At 40.5% G+C, this 26,846-nt stretch overlaps 2 protein-coding genes across 4 annotated transcripts; one reads left to right on the top strand and one right to left on the bottom strand.

The window, feature by feature from the left end:
- Positions 1-1,954: 1,954 nt before the first annotated feature.
- Positions 1,955-18,257, bottom strand: LOC306756445 (grainyhead-like protein 2 homolog; the record flags this gene model as incomplete). Its single annotated transcript, XM_079241174.1, has 15 exons — positions 1,955-2,069; positions 4,238-4,302; positions 4,426-4,511; positions 4,594-4,679; positions 4,799-4,836; positions 4,931-5,070; positions 5,263-5,320; positions 5,403-5,561; positions 10,500-10,594; positions 13,563-13,674; positions 13,769-14,009; positions 14,579-14,634; positions 16,570-16,989; positions 17,075-17,264; positions 18,244-18,257. 15 exons carry the CDS (start codon positions 18,255-18,257, stop codon positions 1,955-1,957), a joined length of 1,875 nt encoding a protein of 624 aa, XP_079097300.1.
- A 3,296-nt stretch (positions 18,258-21,553) lies between these two features.
- On the top strand, positions 21,554-25,041 carry LOC306756509 (zinc finger protein 706-like). 3 transcript variants are annotated; one of them, XM_079241257.1, is made up of 4 exons: positions 21,554-21,661; positions 22,959-23,107; positions 23,680-23,792; positions 23,907-25,041. In XM_079241257.1, the coding sequence occupies exons 2-3, from the start codon at positions 22,973-22,975 to the stop codon at positions 23,773-23,775; spliced, it is 231 nt and encodes a 76-aa protein (XP_079097383.1). In that variant the 5' UTR covers positions 21,554-21,661; positions 22,959-22,972; the 3' UTR covers positions 23,776-23,792; positions 23,907-25,041. The 3 variants fall into 3 exon arrangements, with proteins under 3 accessions (XP_079097383.1, XP_079097381.1, XP_079097382.1); XM_079241255.1 differs by having other exon boundaries at positions 23,680-25,041; XM_079241256.1 differs by having other exon boundaries at positions 21,564-21,656; positions 23,680-25,041.
- Positions 25,042-26,846: the final 1,805 nt, after the last annotated feature.

The following is a 26,846-nucleotide window of genomic DNA, read 5'->3' as shown; positions in this document are numbered from 1 at the left end:
CTTGTTGGATCTGTGACACCAAGGATTAAAGCAGTTCTAAGGGAAGAAGGAGGCTCTAATAAAATCACCAGTAACGTTATTAGAGGAGGTGATGAATAGATGATAGGGACAGAAATCTCTGCTTTTGCAGATCATTTCTTAACCAGACCGACACTACTGCTCCACTTGGTTGGCACTATTTATTCATGTTCTGAACTCTCCAGCAACAGCTAATTGGAATCAATGTGGGTCTGTGTAATCTACTTCATGTCATACTTGTAGGAAAAATTAATTTGAGTAAGACATAAAAACTCATCATTTCAGTCAGATTTAATAAAAATTTGGAATAGCTGTCTTCGTGGATATTTCATTAAGCACGACATTTAGTTTATTAAAGTTTATTACTTTATGAAAAGTAAATTAGAGAAATGAGAGAAGGTGCACTTCACTCTGCAGGGAAACGATGCTGCAGGTTACTTTTGCTTTTGACCTCTGTCCATGAAGTCCATGCACTTTGTAACCAGTTAATGCAGTAAACACCAGTCATTCTGGAGGGTCTCTATGTTGTTTCTGGACATTTTTAGATATTTCCATGTTTATTATTCATTTAAAAAACAAACATTAATTTTATAAATGGAAAATACCAACACAGATTTATTATAATGAAGCCTGATAATTCTTTTCTGTATGAACATTTTCAGCTTTTAGGAATTTATTCAAGCTTTGTGATGTGCACAATTAACAGTCTGGATGCAATGTGTGTGTGTGTGTGTGTGTGTGTGTGTGTGTGTGTGTGTGTGTGTGTGTGTGTGTGTATATATATACACATATATACGCATTATTGTGTAACACATTCATATGATTTATATAAATTCATTAAGCAGCTTATGAGAGCTGCTTTATTCCAAAACTGAAGCTATAAATCTTGTAGGTGATGCAATAAAAAAAAAAAGAGGATAGATATATGACTCCATATAAAACTATATTTATTGGCTCATTTAAATGTCTATACATACTGTAGGAAATGTATGAAGTCTACAGAAGGTGTTGGTGGGTCTGGTGTAAACACAGGCAACATTCTGATGGTTTGTTACAGCCTCAGAAGACGGCTGTGTAAACAAATGAACCTTGTGAGTCTATAACTAATGTCATAAATACTAATGACTACAGTCTCTTTGGTGGGAGGAAAAGCTATAAACACGCACACAGAGGAAGCGGAACAGTTTAATAGCATCCTGAAGACTGGAAGTCTTGTTCCATGATGCTATCTTGTCTCATATCAAAGAGGAAAATAAAAGAAAATACAAAAACAAAAAAATGTAACATATTCATTTAGATGCAGATTCATGAAATAATGACTACATTGCATCTAAAATCATTAAACATATTTTAAAAACAACAAAAATGTTGGTGGACTTTGTGTGAAACAAGAACCCTAAACGCATCTGATCAGGTCTCACGACCAGTAGATACCACAGAAACGACGGCAGGAGGAGCAGAGGAAGCTAACAGCTGCATTCCTGGCTGCTAATCCAGCATATACTGGTTCCCTACAGTATAACAGCAAACTGCCTCTTGGCTCTGCAGTGATAAAGATGAAACCTTGTCCTAATTACAGCTCAAGTAAAAAAAGTTTAACAGCACAGTCTTGTAAGATGGTTGTCCAGGTAAAAAGTTTCCAATGTAACAAAAAATTCATAGATTTTTAAGGCTTTTTTTAACCCTTTGTCCTTAGTGCAAAAATTCCACCTTACAGTAGGTTGTGTAATAAACATGAGATGCAGCAGATTGAGCCCATTTGGATTTTTCCTGCTGTTTCACACAGTGTTTCATTCAGAGCAGCAAACCCGACTGTGTCTGCCATGTTGGGTTCAGAGATTGACGTTTGGTGTTGTCCTTTATTGGTGTTTTTACACAGAGCAGTCATCTCCACTGGACAACCTGAGGACTGCAACACCGGTGTCGAAAAAAACCGTCAGATTTCAGATAGAGTCACGCGCAACGAGTCAGATGAGCTGTCCATAGCCAGGATAAAGGTGTCCTCGTTGGAGTAGTGCTGGATAATGTTGTCATCCATGTTTACCAGGACACTGAAAAATAAATAAATCACAACAAAGACTCCAGTGAGTTACGCTCCTACAAATAGCAGTATCTGTTATAGCGGGTCGACCATTTTACTGCAGAGGGAAATATTGGCTAACATGCCAACTAATGGCTGTTAGCAACCATTAGTTGCTAACAGCCATTAGCCAAATTAGCCATTAGCCAAATTAGTTTACAAATTTTCCAAACATAGCTTGCTAACATGCTAACTAATGGCTGTTAGCAACCTGCTAGAGCACCAGTGGTTCACTGGTAAGTTACTAGCATACGGGCAAGTTCTTCCTATTTCTGGGAAGCTTCTTACACTTTTATACTTTTTTGATAATCTTTAGCCATCTTGTCAACAGGCACTAAGTATTTCTCAGAAAAAGTAACTAGAACAAATGCTGAGAACAACATCCTAATGTTGGACAGCAATGCGATAAGCACCAGACTTTTACAGCACCCATAAAAATATTGACACGTCTACTTAATCAGAATGAATGTTATATTTATTTTTTTCCCCTCATCAGTTTCAGGCTTAATTTTCACTGAGTTCAGCAAAAAACTGAAAACTTTCCCATCAGGCTAATCTTTTCACATGTAGAACAAATTAGGCAAATATAGCATGCTAGCACGCTAACCAATAGCTGTTAGCAACCTCTTAGGGCACCAGTAACTTCAGAAGCATTACTATCTAACAATCTAATGGTCTAATGTAATTACTAATGGTCTTATTCTCTAATCTCCTTTTGTTCTGGTAAAGATGAACAGCTATGAAATTTAGCCTGTCTTGCTCAGAACATACTTTAATAACTTTTATATTTCAGCTCTTTTTCCCTACTTTATCCACATCAGGCTCAATGTCCTTTAAGCCTGGCAGAAAACTGAAAACCTTCCCATTAGCTTCATCTTTTAAACATTTGTTCAAACTTGTCAGATGCTACATGCTAATGAATGGCAGTTCGCAATGTGTGAGGATACCAGTGTTTAAGCATTTCACTCACAGCTTTTCAGAGTGCCAAGCATGACTGCAGGTTCTTATTCCTGTTCTTTTATCACGGTCTACTTTTACTTTATTTTTTTGCAAATTTTGGCAATGTTATCAACAGACAGGTTTTCCCACAGAATAACTCAACAATAGACAGCCATAAAATATGCTACAGACATTTACAGTTCCAGTCAAAGGATTAATCATGTCTATTCACTTAAAATTAATTCAATATTTTATCTCATTCCCTTTTATCAGCATTAGGCTTAATGTCCTTTAACCCAAGCAGAAAACCATAAAAACCTTCCACCTGTCTCATCTTTTCATGTTAACTACAAATTTTCCAAACACTGCATGCTAACATGCCAACTAATGGCTGTTTATCTGTTTGGACAAAAGTTTGTGAGCATGTCACTAAGAGACTCCGTTTTCTAGCATGACTGCAGGTTCCAGATTCCCGATTCTATAAAAAGGGTTTATTAGTCCTTTTTTTTTTTTTTTTTTTTTTTTTTAAAACTTTTTTCTTGGTAAACTTAGGCCCTTATCAACAGGCACTGAGTATTTGGTATTTTCCCATCAATCTTATCTTTTTTGTACAAATTAGCATGCTAATATGCTAACTAATGGCTGTTTATCTGTTTGGACAGTAGCTTGTAAGCATTGCACTAAAAGACTTCATTTTCTAGCATTAGTGCAGGTTCATATATTAGGTTATATAAAAAGGGTTTTTTAAGCCTTTTTTTTAAATCTTTTTTTTTTTTTCGTTGGTAAACTTAGGCCCTTATTAACGTACATTGAGTGTTTGGAATTTTTCCATCAACCTTATCTTTTGAGTACAAATTAGCATGCTAACATGCTAACTAATGGCTGTGTATCTGTTAGGACAACAGTTTGTAAGTATTTCACTAAAAGTCTCCCTTCTTTTCTAGCATGACTGCAGGTTCTTATTCCCCTTTCTAAAAATACATTTTTACCTGTTTTTCCTTTTTTTTGGTAAACTCTGGTCCTCTTATCAACGAACACCGCGTATTTTCCCATCAACCTTATCTTTTTTTGTACAAATTAGCCAAATATAGCATGCTAAGACACAAACAAATGGCTATTACATATCTCTAAGGACACCAGTGGCTTCTCACTGTTAGTATTTCTGCAAGTCTTTATTCTTGTTTCTAATAAGCTTCTTACCCTTTTTTGCTTTTTTGGTAAACTTTGACCTTCTTGTCAACAGGCACAGAGTATTTCTCAGAGATCTGTAAACATAAAGTGAAATTAAATCATGTTAAAGGCTCTTATGTGCCACTTTGACTGAATCAGTACAATAATGAACATTTGTTTATCTAAATGTCTCAGCTTGCAGCTTTAGTAATACTCACAGCCTCTATCAGTGCTTTGAGAGTCGGTGCATGCAGCATTAGAGCATCAAAGACTTCATCACACTCCTTCCTCACATACAACAGAACTAGTGGAGAAAAGACAAACATTCATTCAGTCAAATAATGAGCTATAACTAAGGATAAACTTGTGGAGATTAGGTAAAGTACCTTTCCTTTCAGGCTCCACTTTGGATTTCTTGAGCTGAGGTGCACAGACTTCCTCCTGAAGTGACATCCTCTTCGTTGCAAGACTTCTGATGAACACATGGAGAAATACACACCATATGGGAGCAATAACACCACTAAATCTCTGCTTTTAAAATGCCTCATTTCTATAAACGAAGATGTTTTCATCCATATGAAAAAAGCTCACCTGTCTCTGACAACCTCTTCAGAGTTGAAATTGAACACCTGCGATCAGAATAAGAAAGCAATGAGAAGTCTGGATGCAGGTATGTTGCCTGTGTGTGTTTGTGTGTTATCGGCCGTGCCCCCACCCCCTCACCTGCCCCGCTCTCTGAAGGTTTCCAAAATGGGCGTCAGGGATGAAGAGAACCGGCTGGGAGTCCAGGTCACACATGCTTTTGAAAAGCGTGCTTTCAGCCCTCCTAAGCGGAGATGTCGGCCCTGAGCCGCCAGTTTTCCCTGATCAAGACGGAGCGTAAACTCAGCAGCTGTTGCCAGGCAACCAGTCACCGCACAGATCTGATGAGGCTGCTGACATTTCTCATCCTCTCTGTTCCAGTCAGCTTTACATTTCACGAAAATTCTCGTAACATTCTTTTCATGCATCATTAAACCTCATTTATTACCAGGATAAAAACTGAATGTTTTCACCTTTTGTCCTCTTCCTGATTTGCTTCTTTTCCTCATCACGAAGCTTCCTCTCTGCACCCTGCAAGCAAAAACACCGGTTCATATCTTCTTTTTCTACTTATTTCAAACTGAATAAATGTTTTTACTCCGGCCCCCCTTACCTTGTCACAGAAGACCTTGATCTGAGTGAAGGCTCTGTGGATGGGCCGGCTGCTGCAGCTGTTGTAGTTGTAGGTGTCGATCTGGATGATCAGAGGCATGCCCTTCACCCCCTTCTGCGAGGAGAAGTCTGTGCTCAGACAGTTCACAGAGATGTAGACCTGGAAAACAGAAACGCCGCCTTAAATGAGGCACAGATGAACAGAAAAAAAAGCAAACCTCTCACAGCAGGGCTCTTCTGCAGCTGCCAGGCAGTAAATGGAAAGTTTGGATTGAACTGAGAACTGCTGGTGGGGACAGCGGCGTGCGCAGAGCCCCCTTCCAACATCAACATCTTCCACAGATACAACCTCTCCGGTGAGTGTCTGACCTGAGACAGCATGTCTGCAGGACAGGCGTGAACCCCGCCCACTCCTCCCCTCAGACACCAGAAAAACATCCTGACCAAATGCCTGAGATGCTCCATCCGCTGATGTTTGAGGTGGTTCAGGCCTTTGTAAGTGTCCTGACTTATGTATTCATGTTTCTTTCCATTATACAATAGGAGGAGGAGGGTAAACTCTTCATAAGACCATGGCTGCCTCTCATTTTCACATGGAGTCCTTCTCTCATATCACATCAACAGCAACTCTCATCCATGAAACTCAGAGGTCCAGCGATATTTTCTGCATGGATCTCATCAATGGAGACCAGAATTACCTCCTAAAGCTGATGTGTGGAGGTCTACTGCCCCCCACCCTCATAGGTTTCCTGCTTTGCTGGGACATGGTGGTCATCCACCGACCATCCAGACCTCCATCTGAGCCACCCAGCGCAGCGCGACGCTGGCATGTGAATAAAACTGTTTGAAATCGAGTCTTCATGTATTTCTGGTTAACTGCAAACGTCTCTGTGATTCTGCAGCTTTACGTCCAGCTCCTGATAGAGAGGAGCACCAGCAGCTTCACATACCTGCTGCTGCTCTGAACGAGATGCATTTTCCTGACAGAGACTTTCCCTGATCTGTCTTCATCTGAGCCAAACCTCGAATGTTTAACAGTACGAAGATCTTGCTGCAGGTTTCCTGAAACGTCCGGTGTTTTAATTCCTGTCAACGTCTTCTCACCCAAAAGCATTTATCTCTTCCTGCTAAAGCTTAAACAACGTTTTGGATCAGAGCTGAACAACTAAATGTAAATGTGTTCAGACTTTTTGCTGTCATAATGCAAATCTCAGTACGTACATCATGTGTGTAGTCTGGATGGTTTTCAGGAAATCTGAAACGTAAGAAAACTCCTTTAATCCTGTCAAGACAAGTCGTGAAACCAAGTTAGCCAAGAGGAATGATACAAGTTCCCTCCCCAACACACCCTCACCTAAAAAAATCCATCAATTAATGGAGCTTATCTTTTGCAACCTGGTGACGTGCTGATGGTGAAGCTACTCCTGAATTTATCTGATCAGTGAGAAGACATTATGTCTGATTGACTCAGTCAGGTTCCGATCTGAAACAGATCTTTGTTCCGTTATGAATTTGTTCATGACTCAGGAACCAGTGATGACTGAGAGGGTCACAGGTCGTGAGCTGGCAGCGAGAAGCAGCACTCAGTCATGAGAACGTGTTCAGATCCCTCACAGCGATGACACATCAGCTCCAACAAGGTTGTTGCAAAGCTTTCTGTCCCAGCTTCAACCCCGATCGAATCCCCAAGCAGCACTCTTACACCTGAATCCGTTAGTGTAAACATTACAACCTGGAATTATCCCGGAGAAATAAATTATCCTTATCAATGCCAAACCACACAAACAACAAAACCTCCTGTTGACATTTCCAGTTAAACAGGACGGATGACTGGAGCAACAGGTCTGCAGAGATAACGGTAAGAGATTCCTCTCTGCGGCTCAGCAGCGATTTTCCCACTGCACAGCGTCAACAACATCGTGCCCGGACCTGCCGCGGTGAGGGCTGCGAAAGCCTCGAGCACAACTGAGCCTCCTACACACCTCCACCAATTCACACCTCCACAGACCAGAGCCATTTCAACCGCCCCCCCCCCCCCCCCCCCCCAACAAGCGCCACATGCGTAGCTGGAAGCATCTGTGGATGTGTATGAGTGGGAGGCTGATTGGGTCTGTTCTGTCGGCATGTGAGAACATTAAAACGTCGGCATAAAAGAATTAAAAGTTCATCGAGGCGTTGTGAAGCTGCTCGGTGCCGTCTGCAGCTACAGGAAAACACAAACGAGACAATGAAAAATTAATTCATGCTGCGGGAAGTTGCCGTTAAAAAGAGGATGCTGGTTGTTGCCTAGCAACAGACAAGCCATGCCAAGGAAGACATTTTACACACACACACACACACACACACACACACACACACACACAAAAGGTCCGCTCGGACTTCTAATTATTTCTGGAAGTGACATGTGAGTCACCGGATTCCGTCACAAGAGCCAGCCTGTTTTTTTCTGCCTCATTTCTAGCAAACTGCTTCTGTGGAGGCTTAAGAGCCCCTGAAACACGCATGATGATCGGCTTTACCTTTGGCATAAAAAGTCATGAGTAAACTCCTATTCTTACCCATGGAAACAACAACAAGCTGCTGTCATGGTGAGTTACAGCGTGGCGTCCTGGGCTGGGTTCTGGCAGAACACACCCCGGGCTCGGGTACCATGCTGATGACGGGAATGTTTCTACAGAAACTTGGTGATTAAATGCAGAGGAACAAGGAATTTCAGCGTAAAGGGAACTTAATCCTCTGATTTCTGCTGTTTATTCTGGGACTGTGTCCATGACAACGGCGTCATTTTTCACATTTTCATAATAAAAAAAATAAAATCACTATCACCACTTTGTTGCTAAGATACCTCTATTTTTACCTTTAAATTACAATAAAGTCACTTCCTTCAAACTTTCCACCAATCCAATAGTTTAGGGAAAGGTCAGCGAGTGAGAAGAAAGGTCTGTGTGTGGGTCCGCTCCTTTACCATCAGCTGGGTGATGACCGAGGAAGAGGTGGAGACAAGCGGCGCAGGAGGAGAGAGTTTGCCGGTGAAAAGAGACTTTGCCAAAACAAGATCTTTCAGGGAGAAACTGATGATAATAAAACCATAATTTTGTACCTTTTCCTTCAGGTTGTGATCTGAGAAGTGCAACAGTGTCCAATGGACGTGTCTTAACAACTAGAAGCAATCTTTATTTAACCAGGAAAATAAAAAAAATCCTCTCTTTTCCTGTGAACTGAAGACCATTAGTGAGACTGGGGTGTAACTGCGCTGCCTGGAGCCGCAGAAACAGCCATAAAATCAGCTGCTGAATCATTGAATCATGTAAACAGGAAGTTTTTTAGTGAACTTAAAAAAGCCGGACATCAACATTATTTGTCAAGTTAGAACATTTTCTAAGTGTTTCTGCAAACCCATGTGGTGAAAAGAGACGTGGGACCCTAGCGGCTCATCCAGCCGGATGGAGCGAAAACTGTGTCCACCCGGCTTGCCATAGGGTCACCCGGGTGATAAATGGCGCAGACCCCGAGTTTGAATAAAAGACGAATAATGGCTGCAGCGGCACCACAAACCAGCTGAGTTGGGGTTCATTTAGTGAGGATAGTGAGTAAATAACAGCATAAATAACTGTAGCATAAGTAGCATAAACAACTGGAAAAAACATCTGGAAGAAGGATAAATATGTAAAGGGTTTCTGTTGTGTGTTTGTTGCAATGCTGATATTTTTACTCCTAAAATCCACAACTTGACATAGCAACAGAAAGTCTGAAAAGCAGAACTGCTGATGAAATAAAGGAGCTCCTGTAAATAAGTGAAGAAGTGTGGCTGTTTCCAAGCAGAGCGGCTCATCTGAAAAGCCCCCATCAGCTGGTCGACAACCCGCATGACCAGAAACAACAGATACACGTCATCGACTTGGAAATGACGTCATTAATTTCAGAGCAAGGTTTTTTTTTTTCTTTAATAAAAAAAAAAACGGAGCTTATTAAAACAAGAATAATTTACTATATAAATGGTTTTTACAGATACATATAACTGATTATTCATCCGCATCATATGACTAAATAAAAAGAGGTCACAGTCTTGTGTCTGCTTTTCGTGTTTGCATTTAACAGGTTATTATTATTTTACAAATAAAAACCCATCTTGACGCCCTTAAAGACGTCTAAAAGGGATCCAAGACAAACAAAAACAACCTGGGAATTAAAGATTTGTGGATACAGAAAAGTCACCAAAAAACGGTCAATTTCAAGTAAAGGCAAACTTGCTTTTTTACATAATTTATAAAATAAAACAACATATTTTTTATTTTCATTCATTCAATTTTTTTATTTTTAGTATCATTATACACATATTTTATTTTTATTTTTTAAAAAAAAATAATTTCATTCATTTAATTCAATTGATGTTTTTCTTCTTAATGTTTATATTAAGTTAAAAAAAAAAACTTGTCTATGTTACACATCTATTTTATTTTTTATTTCTCATTTACTTGTATTTTAGTTAAATAGTTTGCACTTTTTCATCTTTATGACAAATCAAATAAAATCCAAATAATTTATAATCATTTTGATAATTATGTCTATTTTGTTCAAATACCAAGAAAATTAGTGAATATTCTTTGAACACCGAAGTAAAAAAAAGACAGAAATCTGTATTCAGATCATGAAATTGGTTTTCATCTGCTGGAGTCGGTGGGCTCTGTGCACATGCAGCCATGCACATCCTGATGCTGCATGCTCGCATCGCAGCCTGAACACACTGATAACACATGCAGTGTGGTGAAGGTGTGTTCCAAACCGTAAATATTTACCCTAAAACCTGCAAAGCTGCAATTACCAGTCTTTCAGCAAAGCTGTTAGTTCAGTTCACGTAAACACTGGAGCTGAATCAGCCGCAGGGCCCAAAACATTGCGAGGGTGGGGTGACTGCCTGCTGGCGTGGGGGGGGTTTACCTGTTTGCACTTTGTCTTTTTCTGAGCTAGATGGACCAAGTCCGTCATTGTGTCTCCAGCAAGCCCCCCCCCCCCCCCCCCCCCCCCCCTCTGGCCCGGGATGTCCCGTCACGTCCACATCGAGGCTCCAACACTACACCAATAAAGTCGTCGTCCTTACCTTAGCTTCCTCGCTGACATCCCAGGTGAAGGACACGGCGTTGTAAGCGATTTCCTCCACATTCCCGATTGTGCTGAAGCTCTCCTTGTAGTCAGCTGCATGCAGAGAGGCGTGACGAAAATCCACACGTTAAAAACCGCACCACTTTAAAAATCCACAAAGAAAACACACCCTGCGAGTGGAAACTGGACAAACTCTGCATTTAGACGCCTGACGGAAACGATCGTAAAATATTTATACTTTTACACATAATGAGACCTGAGGAGCGTGATGTTTGTCTGAATCTGCTTTACATGCTGCGTTGATATGTTCACACGTTTGTCCAGTCCTGCAAACACACACTGACCAAACCCTACAATGTCCACCTCAGTGGGTCACATGACCGACTGGAGGGGTTATATAGTGTTACACAATTAACTTCTTCTTCTTGACAGTCTGCTAGACAGGAGGCAGCACACCGAAATCACAGGGAGAAACCGACCCAACGCTGGTCCTAAATACCCACTACCCTGCAGGAATCCCTGCTGCAACACACCTGATTCGGATGAAAAGCATCTCTGGCAAACTCAGCCGTGATATCAGTCAGGTGTGTTGAAGCAGGGAAACATTGAAAGTCTGCAGGACAGTGGGCCTTGAGGACCGGAGCCGGGGATCCCTCCCTAAGCCAACCCAAGAAGTCTCTGACAAAAAACCTGAGTAAAGCACTGTCGTCCACTTCAGAGCTTCTGCGAACTTCTCCGCTCCAATGAGGCGCCGTATGAAGGCGGAGACTCTGCGAAGATCGCAGCCACAACCACACTTCACGTCTAACTTCCACCATTTTGTCTTCACAGTCACATTCCAGCTTTAAAAGACTCTGCTCGTGTGTCTCCTGCTGGTTTCCATGGAGACGAAGGTCCTGCTGGTTTCCATGGAGACGAAGGAGGTTGTATCATGAAGAATTCTTTCTTTCCATCTACGATCTGAGGCTTCGCTTCTTTCTGGACCCTCGTGGTGTTTCTAAGGTGAATGTGGGGTCTGTCTCTCAGTTCTCCTGACTGATTGATCGAGGTGTCCATCATCTACATCAGCAGAGGCTTTCCAGAAGTATCTACCTGTGTAACACCTCTATCAAAACATCTGTAAAACTGCTCCGGCAGCTTGAGGCACATTTCCTCATCAGACATGACTTATCCCGGATGATCCCGGCTTCCACCCTCCAGCTTTCACATAACGTGGTTTTTCTTTCAGGAGGAGATAAAATCTGTTGTGTCCACCGTGTTCCAGGTGCGTTTACTCCGACACAGTAGGCTGTATCTTGTTTGACACATCTGTAGTAACTCTGATGATTTAGCTTGCACAGCAAAGCTGTAAATCCATCGATGAGCTCCAGCTCTTTGGTGTCCTTTAGCTGTGAAGCACCTCATGCAGCTTTGGAAGAAGTACCCCGTTTTTACCCTGTGTAGTGACCTGACACGTCTTTTATGAGGCTCAGAGTCTACGTACAGCGCTTGTAGCTGTCGATACGTCATTTCAAACCATAGACTGTATGAAAAGATGGGCGGAGCCTCCGTGACATCACCCGTAGGTTTCTGAAGAGCTGAACTGAAGCTCGGTGGGCGGTTCCTACCATCGCCATCTTGGCAGGGGCATGCTTGTTGTCTCACCCGGAAAATACAAAATATGGGCGAAGAGGTGGAGTTAAGAGGGGGGCTGTGAGCATCATGGTGGATGATTGACATTGAGCAAACTCTGAGCTTTCTGTAGCTAAGAGCTAACCGAGCTAACCCGGAGATAACAGGAGCTAACCAGCTAACGGAGGTAAGCGGGCTAAAGCCAAGTCACGTTGTTAACTGGCTAAAAACCGCGGTTGTTCTACATCCTTCTGACTTGAAGCAGGAGATCGGGTAACTGTAAATCAAAAGGACACGCCCCTAAATATGCAGAACTTTGAGATTAAATTACTTTTAAACGGGCGAGTTAGAAAATAATTCACTCCCCCCACAGTTGTCATGAAGGTAAACCTGACCTATTAAGCTGAAATGGATTTTTGAACCAGGCTGTAAACATGTTTATTTCTGCTGTGAAGTTGGTCTTTTTAACATGGGAGTCTATGGGGATTTGCTGTTTTGCAGCCCCTAGTGGATGAAGGGGGAACTGCAGTTTTAGGCACGTCCTCATAGGCTTCACTTTTTACCACCGAAGGCTCCGTCCATCTTTCATATACGGTCTATGTTTCAAACAAAGGCTAGAGGTAAGTCTCACCAAGAAGAGATCAGCAGGATACAAAAGTAGAAGAAAAAATGCAATTCTGCTTAAAATGACGTCATATTTTTAGGATTTTTCTGACTTGCTGGGTGTGAAACAGGAAAAGTGTACGTCTCACTACATCATGTACAAAGACGGGAGTTGTAGTGACACATAATGTTCTAACACATAACTCACCTTATATAAACACAATTCCTAATCAGATGTTTTGATCTGGAATCTGCCTGCCTAACAGGTAGTACTGACACACACACACACACACACACACACACACACACACACACACACACACACACACACACACACACACACACACACACACACACACACACACACACACACACACACACACACACGTTTCCACACAACTGAGCTTCTAAGTAAAAACCAATTTTAAAAAAAAATAAAAAAGTCCCCTCACAGTGCTGGCATTATATTTCCCACTTGCTAACCCCGTCTGCAGCAAGTCCATGCCAGTACCCAGGATGGCTTGCCGCAGAAAATCCACCAGCGTATGACATCACCGCTTCATTCCTCTGCGTCTGAAGCGCAGGTCGAAGCCTGTCTCTCGCTGATCGGATAAGATATGGCCAGAATCCAGGCCCCCGCCTTGCTCTACTCTTAACGTCTATGCAAATGTGGAGCCATGGGAGGCCTCTTCGTGGCGCTCCTGTGGGAACTGATGACTTGTCTGTCAACTCAGACTTCATCTGAGAGGTGATGGGACTGTGCATGAGCCTGTTTAATACTCTCCTCACCTTCGTGGTTTTACTGGTTTTACTGCGATGAAAATCATTGGATGAAATGAAGTCGTACCGATTTCCAGGACCCTCTGCTTGGCCGTGTGCTGGCGGGAATGCCAGTACTTCCAGTTCTTCAGCTGCTCATCTCTGCACTTGTCTTCCCCAAAGACGACCATGATGACGCTCTGCAGGGGAAGCACATCGCCGCGTCTGGTTAGGATGGAACATCACAGCCGACTGACATGTGACCCGCTCCACACGCCGTGTCCTCTCCCTCACCTGCACAACGCTGTCGTGCTGCAGTTCAGAACCTCCCACGCCACGTTGTTCACCACTCCCACCAGACGCCGCCGCTCCGCTCACCTGCACTTTGCCTCCGCTCTGGCAAAGCGACGATCTGAAGCCGCAATCAGACAGCGTCAGAGCGTAGAACTGGCCCCGGTTCAAGTAGGCCATGGGTCCCTCCCCTTGGCGAGGTCGCAGCGACATGCTGGCATCCAGACTGTACCGAAAGGTGTCGCTGTACGATCAAGAGAAGAAAGTTATGTCACATAAGAGAAGAAGAATACGGAAATTGGTAAAAACTTAAAGAAAACGCCAAACATAAGGAGTTTTTAAACGAATTTTCCAGCCTAGAGCGTAATAATAAAGCAAAGAGGACATTTTCAGACTTAAAAAATAATAAAAAATGTTCTTTTTTAAACATTAAAACTAATCATTTGATCACACTAACAAATAAAGCATTGAAACTTTGACACGTGCTGTTAAAATCTATAAATAAAGATTCTGTTGCAGAGAACGAGCCTGATGATCCCACGTTGTGTAACGCATGGCTACGTTCCTATTGCTACGATACATTTAACATTTGTCGCCTGCTTGAGGCTTGAAATCACAGAACATTTGTACAAATCAGAACATCCTGAGCAGAAATGTCGGATTTATTCTTCTCATTTGTTGGCCAAATAAACCAAATAAAGATTATTGATTGTATTATTTAATATTTTTGAGTCACAGAAAGGTATCCATGCGAATTATTATCAATTTTAAAATGCAGTTTGTTAAAGCCGATGTGTCTGAGCTTCAGCTTACCCCGGCAGGACGCGCAGTAGTCCATCAACCTCTGGGGAGGGATGTCTCTCATAGATCTGCAGAAGATGACAGGGTGAGTTTTGCAGCAGTAAATGTAGGATCCTGTTACTCATAAAGCAGGAAAAAGCTCAACAAAGTCTTTCTGAGCTTGTTTTCAGAGCGATAAAACAGATTATGTTGTGACAGAACATGACTTTTGTTTCTTACTTAGTAACCAAATCCTAAAACTGCTTATTTTGCATGGATATTAGGTTAAATCCGACCACAGAGATGCTGGTTAAGATCATATTGTATCTTTCACACCCAGTCTTGGCTGTGAAAACTTGTGTCAAGCGCTTCCAGTACCACTTCCCACACCGTGGGTTTTGTGTTTTACATTCGCGTGTGGGTTGTTACAACTGTCCTATACGCTTGATTTCATCTAGTGCTCATGCTTTGTGTCCCTTAAGACAACAAATAAACTTTATTAATACAAATTCTTCAATTCAGAATTATCATCTTTTTCAATTATTCTTATTTTAAGATTTTTTTTCTTGAAGTAAGAAAGAAATAATCCTAAAAAAATTTTCAGGCAAGTTTTTAGAAGTTTTTTGTACTGGGAAAAAAAAAAAAAAAAAGATTTGAAATAAGTGTTTCACCACTTGTAAGATATTCCTCACTTGTCTAAAGCCTAGATATATAGTCTTATTTTTTTATTATATTTACCTTACAGCTCTAGCACATCATTACACATGTTTACAATCTGAATATTTGCACGTCTTAAGTTAAAGTTACAGTTTGTAACAAATATCAAAGGTCAGAAAAATGTAATGAATCATTAAAAATGTCTTTCTATTGGTATTTTCCTCTACTATTTCTTTTATCTACTTGTCATGGGTCCACACGATAGACTGTAAATAGAGATGGACGTAGCCTCCGTGATGTCACCCGTAGGTTTCTGAAGAGCTGAACTGAAGCTCGGTGGGCGGTTCCTACCATCGCCATCTTGGCAGGGGCATGCGTGTTGTCTCACCCGCAAAACACAAATATGGGCAAAGAGGTGGAGCTGAGAGGGGGGCTGTGAGCGTCATGGTGAATGATTGACATCGAGCGAACTCCGAGCTACTTGTAGCTAAGAGCTAACTGAGCTAACCCGGAGATAACGGAAGCTAACCAGCTAACAGAGGTAAGTGGGCTAAAGCCAAGTCACGTTGTTAACCGGCTAAAAACCGCGGTTATTCTACGTTCTTCTTAAATGAAGCGGGAGATTGGTACCTGTCAATCAAAAAGACACACCATTAAATATGCCGAATTTCAAGATTAAATTACTTTTAAACGGGCGAGTTTGAAAAAATTTCACTCCCCCCACAGTTGTCATGAAGGTAAACCTGACCTATTAAGCTGAAATGGATTTTTGAACCAGGCTGTAAACATGTTTATTTCTGCTGTGAAGTTGGTCTTTTTAACATGGGAGTCTATGGGGATTTGCTCTGTTTTGCAGCCCCTAGTGGATGAAGGGAGAACTGCAGTTTTATGCACTTCCACATAAGCTTCACTTTTTACCGCCGGAGGCTCCGTCCATCTTTCTTTTACGGTCTATGGTCCACATACACGGCTGCTGCTATATCTGCCACCTTTATTTACTATGGTGCCCCTGAATGGACAAACGTCTAAGTGTGTAGCGAGAACCCCCCTGTTTAAAGCTGCAGTACAGGCCATGGTGCCCTAAAAAGACCACAGAAGAAGACAGCGCACATGCTGATATATTTACCTGTAGTGCAGGTCTTGCTGCACCTGAGGCCTCTGGATTCACCCGCATTTAAAAACATGTTTATGTCTGGAGGAATTTTGACCACTGATGGCCACCGTCCATTCACAGCTGTGCTGGCTATTTGAATTCATCTCTACGGCCATATTTACCACCGGATATCAGTAATGTGTACACTCTGTACCTTTAACATTAACGTGTGAAGTAAAGCAAGACTAGTTCCACCAATCCCCACAAGCCTAACCTCTAGGTCATACGTGCTGTCCGGGGTGCTGCTCTGGTCATCCTTGGGGTAGCTGGCGAGGGGCAGATCGTAGCAGCTCTGCTCAGAACCCATCCTTAGTTGCTCTCTGAGTTCTTCGTGGTAGGAACCAGCAGAACAAGGTGCCAGCATGGATGTCTGGTTTTCAGCTTTGACCAGGACCAGAGGAGCGCTGCCTCCACCTATCCCATCTCCTCCTCTGGTATCTGCTGAGAGACTCACAGCTCCATGCTTTGAGCTTTTAAGTTCGGCGCTGTTGTTCAGGGAGAGATTAACAGGCATGGATCTCACAGCCTGACGGTGGGGGTCTGCCAAGTCCAGGTCACTGTAGCTAACAGAAGTGACTGCGGTGGGGTCTGTGCTTTTAACACCACTGAAAGTGCATCTCCTCTCTTTGGGAACCTGGTGGGGTTAGAGCAAACAGAAAATTTGACCTTGAAAGGACAGAAATGGTTCACATTTCTGGCTGCAAAGCCAAAGTTCCCACCTTGTAGTATTCGTACAGCAGTCCCAACGCTGCAGCACTGTCCTCGTCTCCGTTGATGCTCATCATGGCCTTCGTGGCAGCAGTCAGTGGGTTCTCCAGATAGCTCTTCCACGCCTCATCCTCGCTGCTGAAGACTCTGCGTGAGGCCACTGCAACTTCGTTTGGTACCACCACCACCAGGCGTTTACTGCTGAGTCAGCAGGAAAGCAGCAGAGACAGCAAACCATCCCGTTAAAGGAAAAACCCCAGTCTGTCATAAACACAAGACGCTGTGCCAAGCCGCCAGGTTGGCCTCAGGCTGTTTCTCACCAAACTTCACGTGAGGTGTGTGTGTGTGTGTGTGTGTGTGTCGGTTTCCTTAGGAGGAAGATGATTTGAACATCACTTCTGCCTAAAAACACAAACTAACTCATAATGCCGCATGCTGTTAATCTGAGATCATGCTTGAAATATTGTACAAGATCTTATATTTAACATTAAGGTAAATATAGAAACACAGAAGCATTTCCTTTATGTTCAGTCAGGGGCGCCGCCAGGAATCTTGGGTCCTATGAAAGACAATGGCATGGACATTAGATTGAAAGAAAAAAAAGCTTTTCATGGGAATAATAAAGATCTAGGGCTGTTTTTAACCCTTTATGGGGCAAGTATTTTTGATCACTTTGTTTTCTTTCATATTCAGCTTGAAAACAGAATGGAGGTTTTGGTTCATACCAGAAGGACCATTTTAGGTTAATATTTCTAATTTGAAGGTATTTGAAAAAAGTATTGATGAAGGTATGAAGAAATGAAGGTTTAATGATTTTCTTACATAGTTTGTACATCTTTTTGGGCCCCTATCAAGTTGTGGGGTGTTCAGCACATGTCTCTATTATTTCTTCACTAAAATTTAAAGAAAATGCAGGAACATATGGATTTTTTCTGTTTCTAAATCGTCATTTCTATGATATATAAACAGTGTTTTCCTCCTACAGATGCAACTGATCTCCAAATTACTTAATCCTGTGGATACTGAGGACATAAAGAGTGTGAAATCAGTGAATTCAGAGCGACCATGCTGCATGTGTGTGCATCACATGAAGAAACTCCTCATTGATTTTTACAACTGAGATATATATATATCATCTATGACACGCATCACTATGAGAAAATATACGGCTTCCTCTTACCTGTCCAGGTCCATGTTGCCTCCTATACTTGATCGAGAAGCTGGGCTTCCGAGGTACTGCAGGTCAGTCTGTGCAGGCCACCGTGAACACCTGGACCCGCAGGACTCCGGCACAACGGCGTGAAATGATCCCGCAACGTCCGGACTGGAAATATATATTCCAATATCTGAGAAGTTTGCTGAAGTTAAACAAACACTGGCTGGATAAGAAAGTCCTGCAGTTCAGGACTGGTTTAAGTTTTCTGAAGCAGCGGGGAGAGAAGGTGAGCAACGCAGCACCTGAAAAGGTGCATAAACAAGGAAACGAAGGCGGCCTTGCTGATTGGTTGGCTGCTAAAGATCCCTTCTTCTATTGGTTCATTCCAAAGAGAAGGGCGTGGCTTGAGGTAGGGCCGTTGAGACGTGCGCTGCCTGTAATTATCTTCTAATTCAACTAATCAATATTTCAATCCTGAAAAGTTGTCAAATAACACATTTTTCCATTAGATGTAGTCAGGTTTTAAATTTATTTTACGTTTTATAGTTTAGACCTGAGATTAATTAAACACTATAGTTTGGATAAATTGTTTTTAATCATCACATAAATCTGAAAATGATGTCTTTCACTAGAATGTAAACAAAAAGCACATGTTAACTTCAAACTACATGTATCACATTTAATAATTACAGTTTCTGTTACATTTTTTTTTTTTTATCAGTTTAAGGTAGAAACTTTAACATAAAATACCAGTCTCTTGCACCCTGGCAAATACCAGAAAGCAGATTACAATACAATACAATAGTTTTGACCTATCACATGGTAATAAATGTTTAAAATACCGAAAAAAAATCTTGCTTTCTTTTCAGATTTTGTTACTGGGCCAACAAAAGACTTGAGATTTCTGATGTTCTTCGATTGGGCTTCAAATGGTTAAAAAAGAACATTTCTATTAAAACATGCTTAATGAATGAAAATTAAATGAATGAAATGAAATTAAATGAAAAATACTTTATTAATCCTCAAAGGAAAATTCAATATTGTAGTAGATAATAATTAACTAGAGGGTTGTGTTGTTTTGTAATTCTGTTGAATGTCCATACTGTCCCTTTACAATGGAAAAATTAGGTTTTTTTTTTAGTGTTTTTAAAGGAAAAAATGTGACAATGTACAATGAAGACAAGGTTTGGGGAATTTTGTTGTAAATATGGACATCCCTGATGAACCTCATTTGATCTTCTCTAGACTTTCACATGGCTGCACGGTGGTGTAGTGGTTAGCACTGTGGCCTCACAGCGTGGGGGGGTTCAATCAGCAGCCTTTCTCTGTGGAGTTTCTATGTTCTCCACGTGTAATCGTGGGTTTTCTCCGGGTACTCCGACTTCCTCCCACCATCCAAAGACATGCTAGGTGGACTGATCACTAAATTCCCCCTATAATGTGAGTGTGAGCGTGAATGGTTGTTTGTCTCTCTGTGTTGACCCTGTGATGGACTGGCGACCTGTCCAGGTGTACCTGCCTCTCACCCAATGATTGATGGGACAGGCTCAAGCCTAAATTGGAACAAGTAGTTAAATAAATTAACAAACTTTTAAATGCACATGTCTAACTGTTCAGTGTTTAACTACTTATTGCACTTCATGCTGTTTTCTAGCAAGATGATTTAAAGTAAAAATAAATAAATAAATAAACGCCTGCTAAAATAAGTGTCGGAACCATAAATCGACCACTCAACGCCACTGGAAAACCTGTTTATTTTCCTTTTAAATAGAGACACATTTGTAAGGAGAAGGAATGTATTGGATCAGTGTGTGGCTTTCGCTGCATAAAAACATGCTAAATCCTTTTGACCAACACCAGGTTATCCTGTTGGAAGTCTTAATAATAAAAGTACATATTAGCAATTAAATTTTTTATTCATGTGCCAAACTGGAGCCTCAGTAGCATGTATAAGAACCACTTTCCCACAATGCTGTCTGGCTGTCCGACTGTACAAAAAGAGACCTGTTCATTGGTTCACCATCAAGACTATTATCACTTGTAGCTAAACACTAAAACCCCCCAGACATTTACATCAGGCCAGTCTTTAGGTAGCGTTGAAACAAAGCCTAGAACAAAGACAGCTTTTTAAAATAATTCAACTTGATTTAGTCCATTTTAAAACTGATTTACCACGGAGTTATAGTAAATAATGTTCCACATAACTTGTGAGCATTTGACTCTTTCTGTTAATGGTATGTGCATTGATCATTATTTTTTTTGTTTTAAAAAATAAAAACTTTAAATCGTTGCATGAGCATTTGTCACTCTTTCTGTCCTGTAAGCAAATGTCTGCGCAGTAGAAGAACCATGCACAGCCAGAACAGCCTGGTACCTCCTCCTCATGCTGGTCACCAGCTTGGTCACTCAGCTGAGGGATGGCATCCCATCCTTCAACCTACATTTGTCACCAGTCAGCTGATGTGGTTCTTTTGGTTATTCTGGCCCAAATTGCAACCCAAGCTGATCCAAAAAGTATTCAGTTCAGGACTGCAAACTAACAGGGATCATAAAAGGTCAATTCTGCAGATTTCAGTTCTACAGGAAGTGTGTTTCGAGTTGCACCATGACACCTGGTGGTAGGCATGAAATCTTGCACCTTACATAAGTTCTTTCTAATATGTGAACAGTTCAAACGTGATTGGCTATGTTAGTTATTTTAGACATAAATTTGGATAGAAGATCGTTTTACAATTAGATCCCTGACTCTTCTATTGTTTCCTTGAGCTTTAATTGTATTAAAACAGGTCACGTCTGTTGCATTTACGAGTTTTTAGACATCTCCCAAATGCCACATGGCATTACATAATTCCCACGAGTTTTTATTTTTGTTAATTATTCATTCATTCATTCATTTTCCGAACCGCTTATTCCTATTCAGGGTCGCGGGGAAGCTGGAGCCTATCCCAGCTGGCTTTGGGCGACAGGCAGGGTACACCCTGGACAGCTCGCCAGTCCATCGCAGGTTTTGTTAATTAATTGTTTTTAAATATCTTTTTTTATTATTACATTTTATTGTGATAATACACATATACATCTAATGAATACAAAGTAAATAACTAATTCACATTCAATAAAATGATAAAATCTTTGTAAATCACACCTCTTCTTAAGTGTCTTTTGTGATATTTTCTTCGGAACCCATGAAAATAATTGATGAGGAAACAAACAAGTCCATTCACAACTGAACCTTTTCACAAATCATAATTCCCACGAGTATAGAAATAATTATTGATCCAGCCTTTGGTGCAAAATCCGACATTCCGTGAAGGCACCAGTTTGGTGTGAGCATGCGCAGTAGCGTCTGCGATTGACTAGCGGGGGCTTCAGGCGATCAAACCTTCGTTTACTCAGTTTTATTTCGGTGGCTGCCGTCAGCTATACGACCCTTTTCACTGGTGAGGTATTTAAAAACAATCATTTTATATTTCTTGAAGCCTAGTATCAACCTAAATCTATCTTTACTTTGAGTCTGTGTGTATTATTCCAGCTGGTAGTTGAGCTAGCGATAGCAACATGCTAACAGAATAGCTTCACGAAGAGACATGATTTCAGATTTCAATTTGTTTTATTTTATAAAATTGTTTTGTGCTACTATGATATGGTTTCTGTAGGTTGCATTTAAACATGTCGTTTTTACGCTGTAAAAATGTGCTAATAATACTGTTAAACCAGCCAGAGAGAGACATGAAAATAATTTATAGATCATTGATTTATTCCAGATAACTGATTGGAAATCAGCATTTTTCCATCACTAACTCTTCATCAGACATGATACCATCACTAACTCTTCATCAGACATGATACCATCATTGACACTGACCCAGTTCTTGCATCCTGACTAAAATAACTTTATATATATCTACAGTTTGATTTTCTTTGGGGAAATTTCCAAGTTAATTGCTTCATGCATTTGACCTAAAAAGCGACAATTAACCTATTTCTGAGAGATGTTTCACAGATACTGCTTTTTTTTTTTTTTTTTTTGCACATTTTCATGTCCATATTGTTATGAAATAGAGGGCTTTATGAATTTAAGATAGTCAAAGCTGGTGTACAGTTGTGCTCATATGTCTTCATCCCCTTTCAATAAATAAAAGGCTGAATTTACAACAGTCACTCAAATAACTGGAGACTAAATAAAAGGAACAATAATTAAAAAATTGCAAAAATATAATTTAGTAATATAAGACAGTTTTTTCATTTAACTGAGTTGAAGAAAGACCAGGAAACAAATGTGTCCTGGACAAATGAGAGACTTTTCTGTTGAACAGTGGGACAAAATACCTGTCAACAGGTGCAGAAGTCTGACTGAGAGGAACAGAAAACACCTGACTGTAGCGGAAACATTAAAGGATTGTTCAACAAAATATTAGTTTATGACTGATGTCATATGCAATAAATAATCTTATTTGTTTGCTTTTTTTAAAAAATATTTCTATTGAACCAGAATTAGAAAATAATGTAATGATTTTCATAAGATTTTTATTATTATTATTATTTTAGTCAATTTCATCTTATTTTACAGGCAGCTGTTTTTTTCCTTCTTTAATGAAAGGGTATGAATAAATATGAGCACAACTGTAGCTGCTTTGCATTTACAGGTTTTGACTTTTAGTCATCTAGTCATCCATAATTTATTAACTTTTTTATGTCTATTTTTGTGGTCTGCTGATCAAATTCTTGTATAATTTCTTCAGGTGGAACAACAGAAATGGCCCGTGGGCACCAGAAGTTCCAGTCCCAGCAAAAAAATGCCAAAAAGCAGGCAGAGATTAAGAAGAGCAAAGGACATGACCAGAAGGCAGCAGCTAAGGCTGCTTTAGTATACACATGCACAGTGTGTCGGGTATGTGCTTCAGCTGAACACTGAGGCATTAAACCGTAACATCACGGTCACACTGTGTGGGAAAGAGCTTGTCTTCTTTCCAGTATTGAGGGCATTTGATTGTACTAAACCAACAGTGCATTGTTCATAGTTGTTAAATAATCTACAACAGTAGGCAATGTGCAGTTAAACTGGGGTTAGAATAGTTGGCTATGTGGTGTATTTTATAGTTACAGGTGACTATTGAACATCAACTTCTAAGTTAAATCTAATCAGTGATTAAATGTTAATGTTATAAGGAAAACCAAAAGGACATGTTTATATTTTTAAAAGCTGAAAAAATACTTTTTTTTAAAGTGTAAAACATCCCTGATTAAAGATTTATGTTGCACAGTTCAACTCATCAAATACACAAACATGTGAAAAGATGATCATTCTTCTCATTCAGTTTGGAGCTTCTTCTCGTGTTTCCTCCTTTTCATTCATTGTTTTGCTCATTTTTCTTTGTGCACGCAGAAACTTTAACTAGAAAACACAAGACACAGAATTCCTGCTGCTCCTCTAATCGAGCTTTTTCTCGTTTTTCCCCTCAGACTCAAATGCCAGACCCGAAGACTTTCAAGCAACACTTTGAAAGCAAGCATCCAAAGTCCCCGATGCCCCCAGAGTTAGTTGGCGTTGAGGCGTAATCGATCCACGTTTCTCGGTAAATGACCGGTGTTGCTGATTCAGGATAAGCCGCTACACTTTGAGTGTTTCAGATAAAATGTCTTCAGTTCAACTTTGGTTATTCCTCCAGTTGATGAGTGTTTTTATGCAGGGATGGTACTTACCTACTTGCCAGGTTTCTCCCAGCCCACCTTCTAATATATGATCTATGGCCAGCACTGAAGGACTGAGGCCACACAACAGACAGCTACCCTCTCTTGGCTTGCACCAAAAAAATGCACACATTTAATTTTTGATTGTATGCAATATTTGCAGTATCTGACCAGATCAAAGTGTTAAACTCATGAGACCAGCTTGTCTACGGTTCTCCGCCACTGCTACACCAGCTCAGGTCCCCAAAGCTCATGATCTTTTACATCCAAATCTGCTATATCCACATGTAGATTTATTATTTTGTTGCAGATGTATCAGTGTTGCACCAGATCTGGTTTTATGACGCGATGGCCAGAATGACATTGGAGTCTGTAATGTGCATTTAAGGGCACATTAAAAAGCACTAGTGAGCTTCTCTGTTAACCTCCAGCCTGCACTGATCTTGTTTTGTTTTATGTGTTTTTTCTACCCTACATGAGAAGTTTTAACTGCTACACGGGTATTGAAATCGCTCCTGTCTATCCCTCATGTCTTCGTATGGTCTCGTCCTGTGGAAGTCCTTTGTGGGCAGCAGAGTAAGAGATGACCAGAGAGGGCACTGCAGGTCCAGTTACACAAATCTTTCCATGACTGAACCTTTGAACTCGGCTGCGTTTTCATCACTTAGTCTGTTAGTTGAAGACAATAGTTAGAAGTGAGTGTTGTAGACGATGATGCTTATGAGCTCACCTGCCCCCCCCCCCCCCCCCCCCCAGTTTGTCATGATCAAACGTTTGTGGCATACTTGTGCACGACTGTAGTTTTTATAAGAATTTAGCTCATCACTGTTGGATTATACAGAGTGTTCTTTCTCGCAGCAAGCCCCTGGTGAGTCTCTACTATCTGGGTTGTGTTTCCCTCTGAACTTGCAGTAAAATGTCTGAATTGCGTCACACTGTTAAGTTAGCTTGATTTTTATTTTTGTATTAGTATCCTGTTAGCATGCTAACAACAGACAGATTTAATTTATAGAAAGGAACTATTTTCAGTATGTTTGGAACTGCTGGTCTACAACCACTGACATCGTATCACTGTGCTAAAGTCTGGACTGACAACCAGCCATCTTTTTACTTTTGTAATAATCATATCTTTGTCTGCGCAATGTAATGTATAGCCTTTTAATAAAGGTATTTTATATTAACATGTCTTTAATTTTATTCTATTCTACAGTCATTTAGCAGACGCTTTTATCCAAAGCGAGATTAATTATTTTCTACTGTCACAAATTATTGTCTACTTACTAGTAGATATTTGACCTTTGTATGGACAACCACATAAACACACATGTTTACATTAAATACAATGTTATTAATAGTATGATTTCTAAATTGGAAAGGTGGATAATGTAATCCACCTTTCCACATACAGAATTATGTCATTGGGAGAACGCTCCATAAGCATCCTCTAGATAAAGTTCATTAGCTTAAAGAGTACTAACCTTGTAGAAGTGCAGAACAAATCATCTACACATTTCTACTGCTGGAATAAATGATAAATTCTGCTCTTCATAACAGCATAATAAGCCAAAAGTAATAGAAACTCCACATTTTCCTTCTCTTTAGTGCAGAGTAAAAGTACTTTATCAATACATTTGCATTTAATAAACCATCTTCAGAGAAAACAAACCATCTGAACATTTCTTGAGAGAAATTTCAACGTATTCTTGGCTCAGTGTGACTTTTACACATGCATTACAATTTATAATTCACAGTGTGTGGATTTGCTCCTGTAGCATCATCATCATGATGACTGTAGAATCATCATGACTGTAGGCATAACTGTAGAATCATGACATCTGATTTGGCTACCGTGATCATGTGACACAGGGAAAGGAAAACACTGGCTTCACACTATTTTTTATGCCTGAAATGTGGAAACATTTGGCATGTCTCACAACAGCAGAGTGGCATCTCAATACTTGAAGTACCAAATCTGATATACAGTTGTGCTCATATGTATTCATCCCCTTTCATTAAAGAAAAGGCTGAATTTACAACAGTCACTCAAATAACTTGAGACTTATAAAAGGAACAATAACTAAAAATGTGCAAAAATATAATTTAGTAATATATGAGACTGGTTTTTCACTTAATAAAGTTGATGAAAGAAAAAAAAAACAAAACAAATTGGTCCTGGACAAATTAGAGACTTTTCTGTTGAACAGTGGGACAAAATACCTGTCAACAGGTGCAGAAGTCTGACTGAGAGGAACAGAAAACACCTGACTGGAGCGGAAACATTTAACTAATATTCAACAAAATATTAGTTTATGAGTCATGTGATATGTAATAAATGATCTTATTTGTTTGCTTTTAAAAAAATATTTCTATTGAACCAGAATTAGAAAATAATGTAGTGATTTTCATAAAAATTTTATTTATTATTACATAGGGTCAATTTCATCTTATTTTACAGGCAGCTGTTTTTTTCCTTCTTTAATGAAAGGGGATGAATAAATATGAGCACAACTGTACTTTGACAGATAATGATGAATTAACTCCACAGCAGATACACACATGCCTGCTTTTAGCCGGACGAGACCTGCGTTTGTGGGGGGATCAAGTCTGCTTCTCTGATCTAAACCAGGACCCATCGGAGCTTTCACACCAGAAACAAAGTGGACTTCTAAGCAAACAGAGTTGCGTTTAGATGAGAAAGGCTGGATGAATGTGTGCTGACTGTAAGGCTAGAAAACGGATCAGGAGGACATGCTGGTTTCTGCTGGATTCGGCTCACCGTTTAAAACAAAATCAGCTTCCCTCACCGAGATAACGGCAGTTTCTGATTTTTAATATGAGTAAAAACATATTGTCTATGTCCAGGATCCTCAATCCAGGTCCTCGTGTCCTGCAGGTTTTCCAAGCGTCCCCGCTGCAACACACCTGATTCAAGTCAACAT

Source organism: Telmatherina bonti (assembly GCF_933228915.1).
Source record: "Telmatherina bonti genome assembly, chromosome: 5".
In the NCBI taxonomy this organism is placed as follows: Eukaryota; Metazoa; Chordata; class Actinopteri; order Atheriniformes; family Telmatherinidae; genus Telmatherina; species Telmatherina bonti.
Note: the sequence above shows the minus strand (reverse complement) of the source record. Positions and strands in the feature narration are given on the sequence as shown.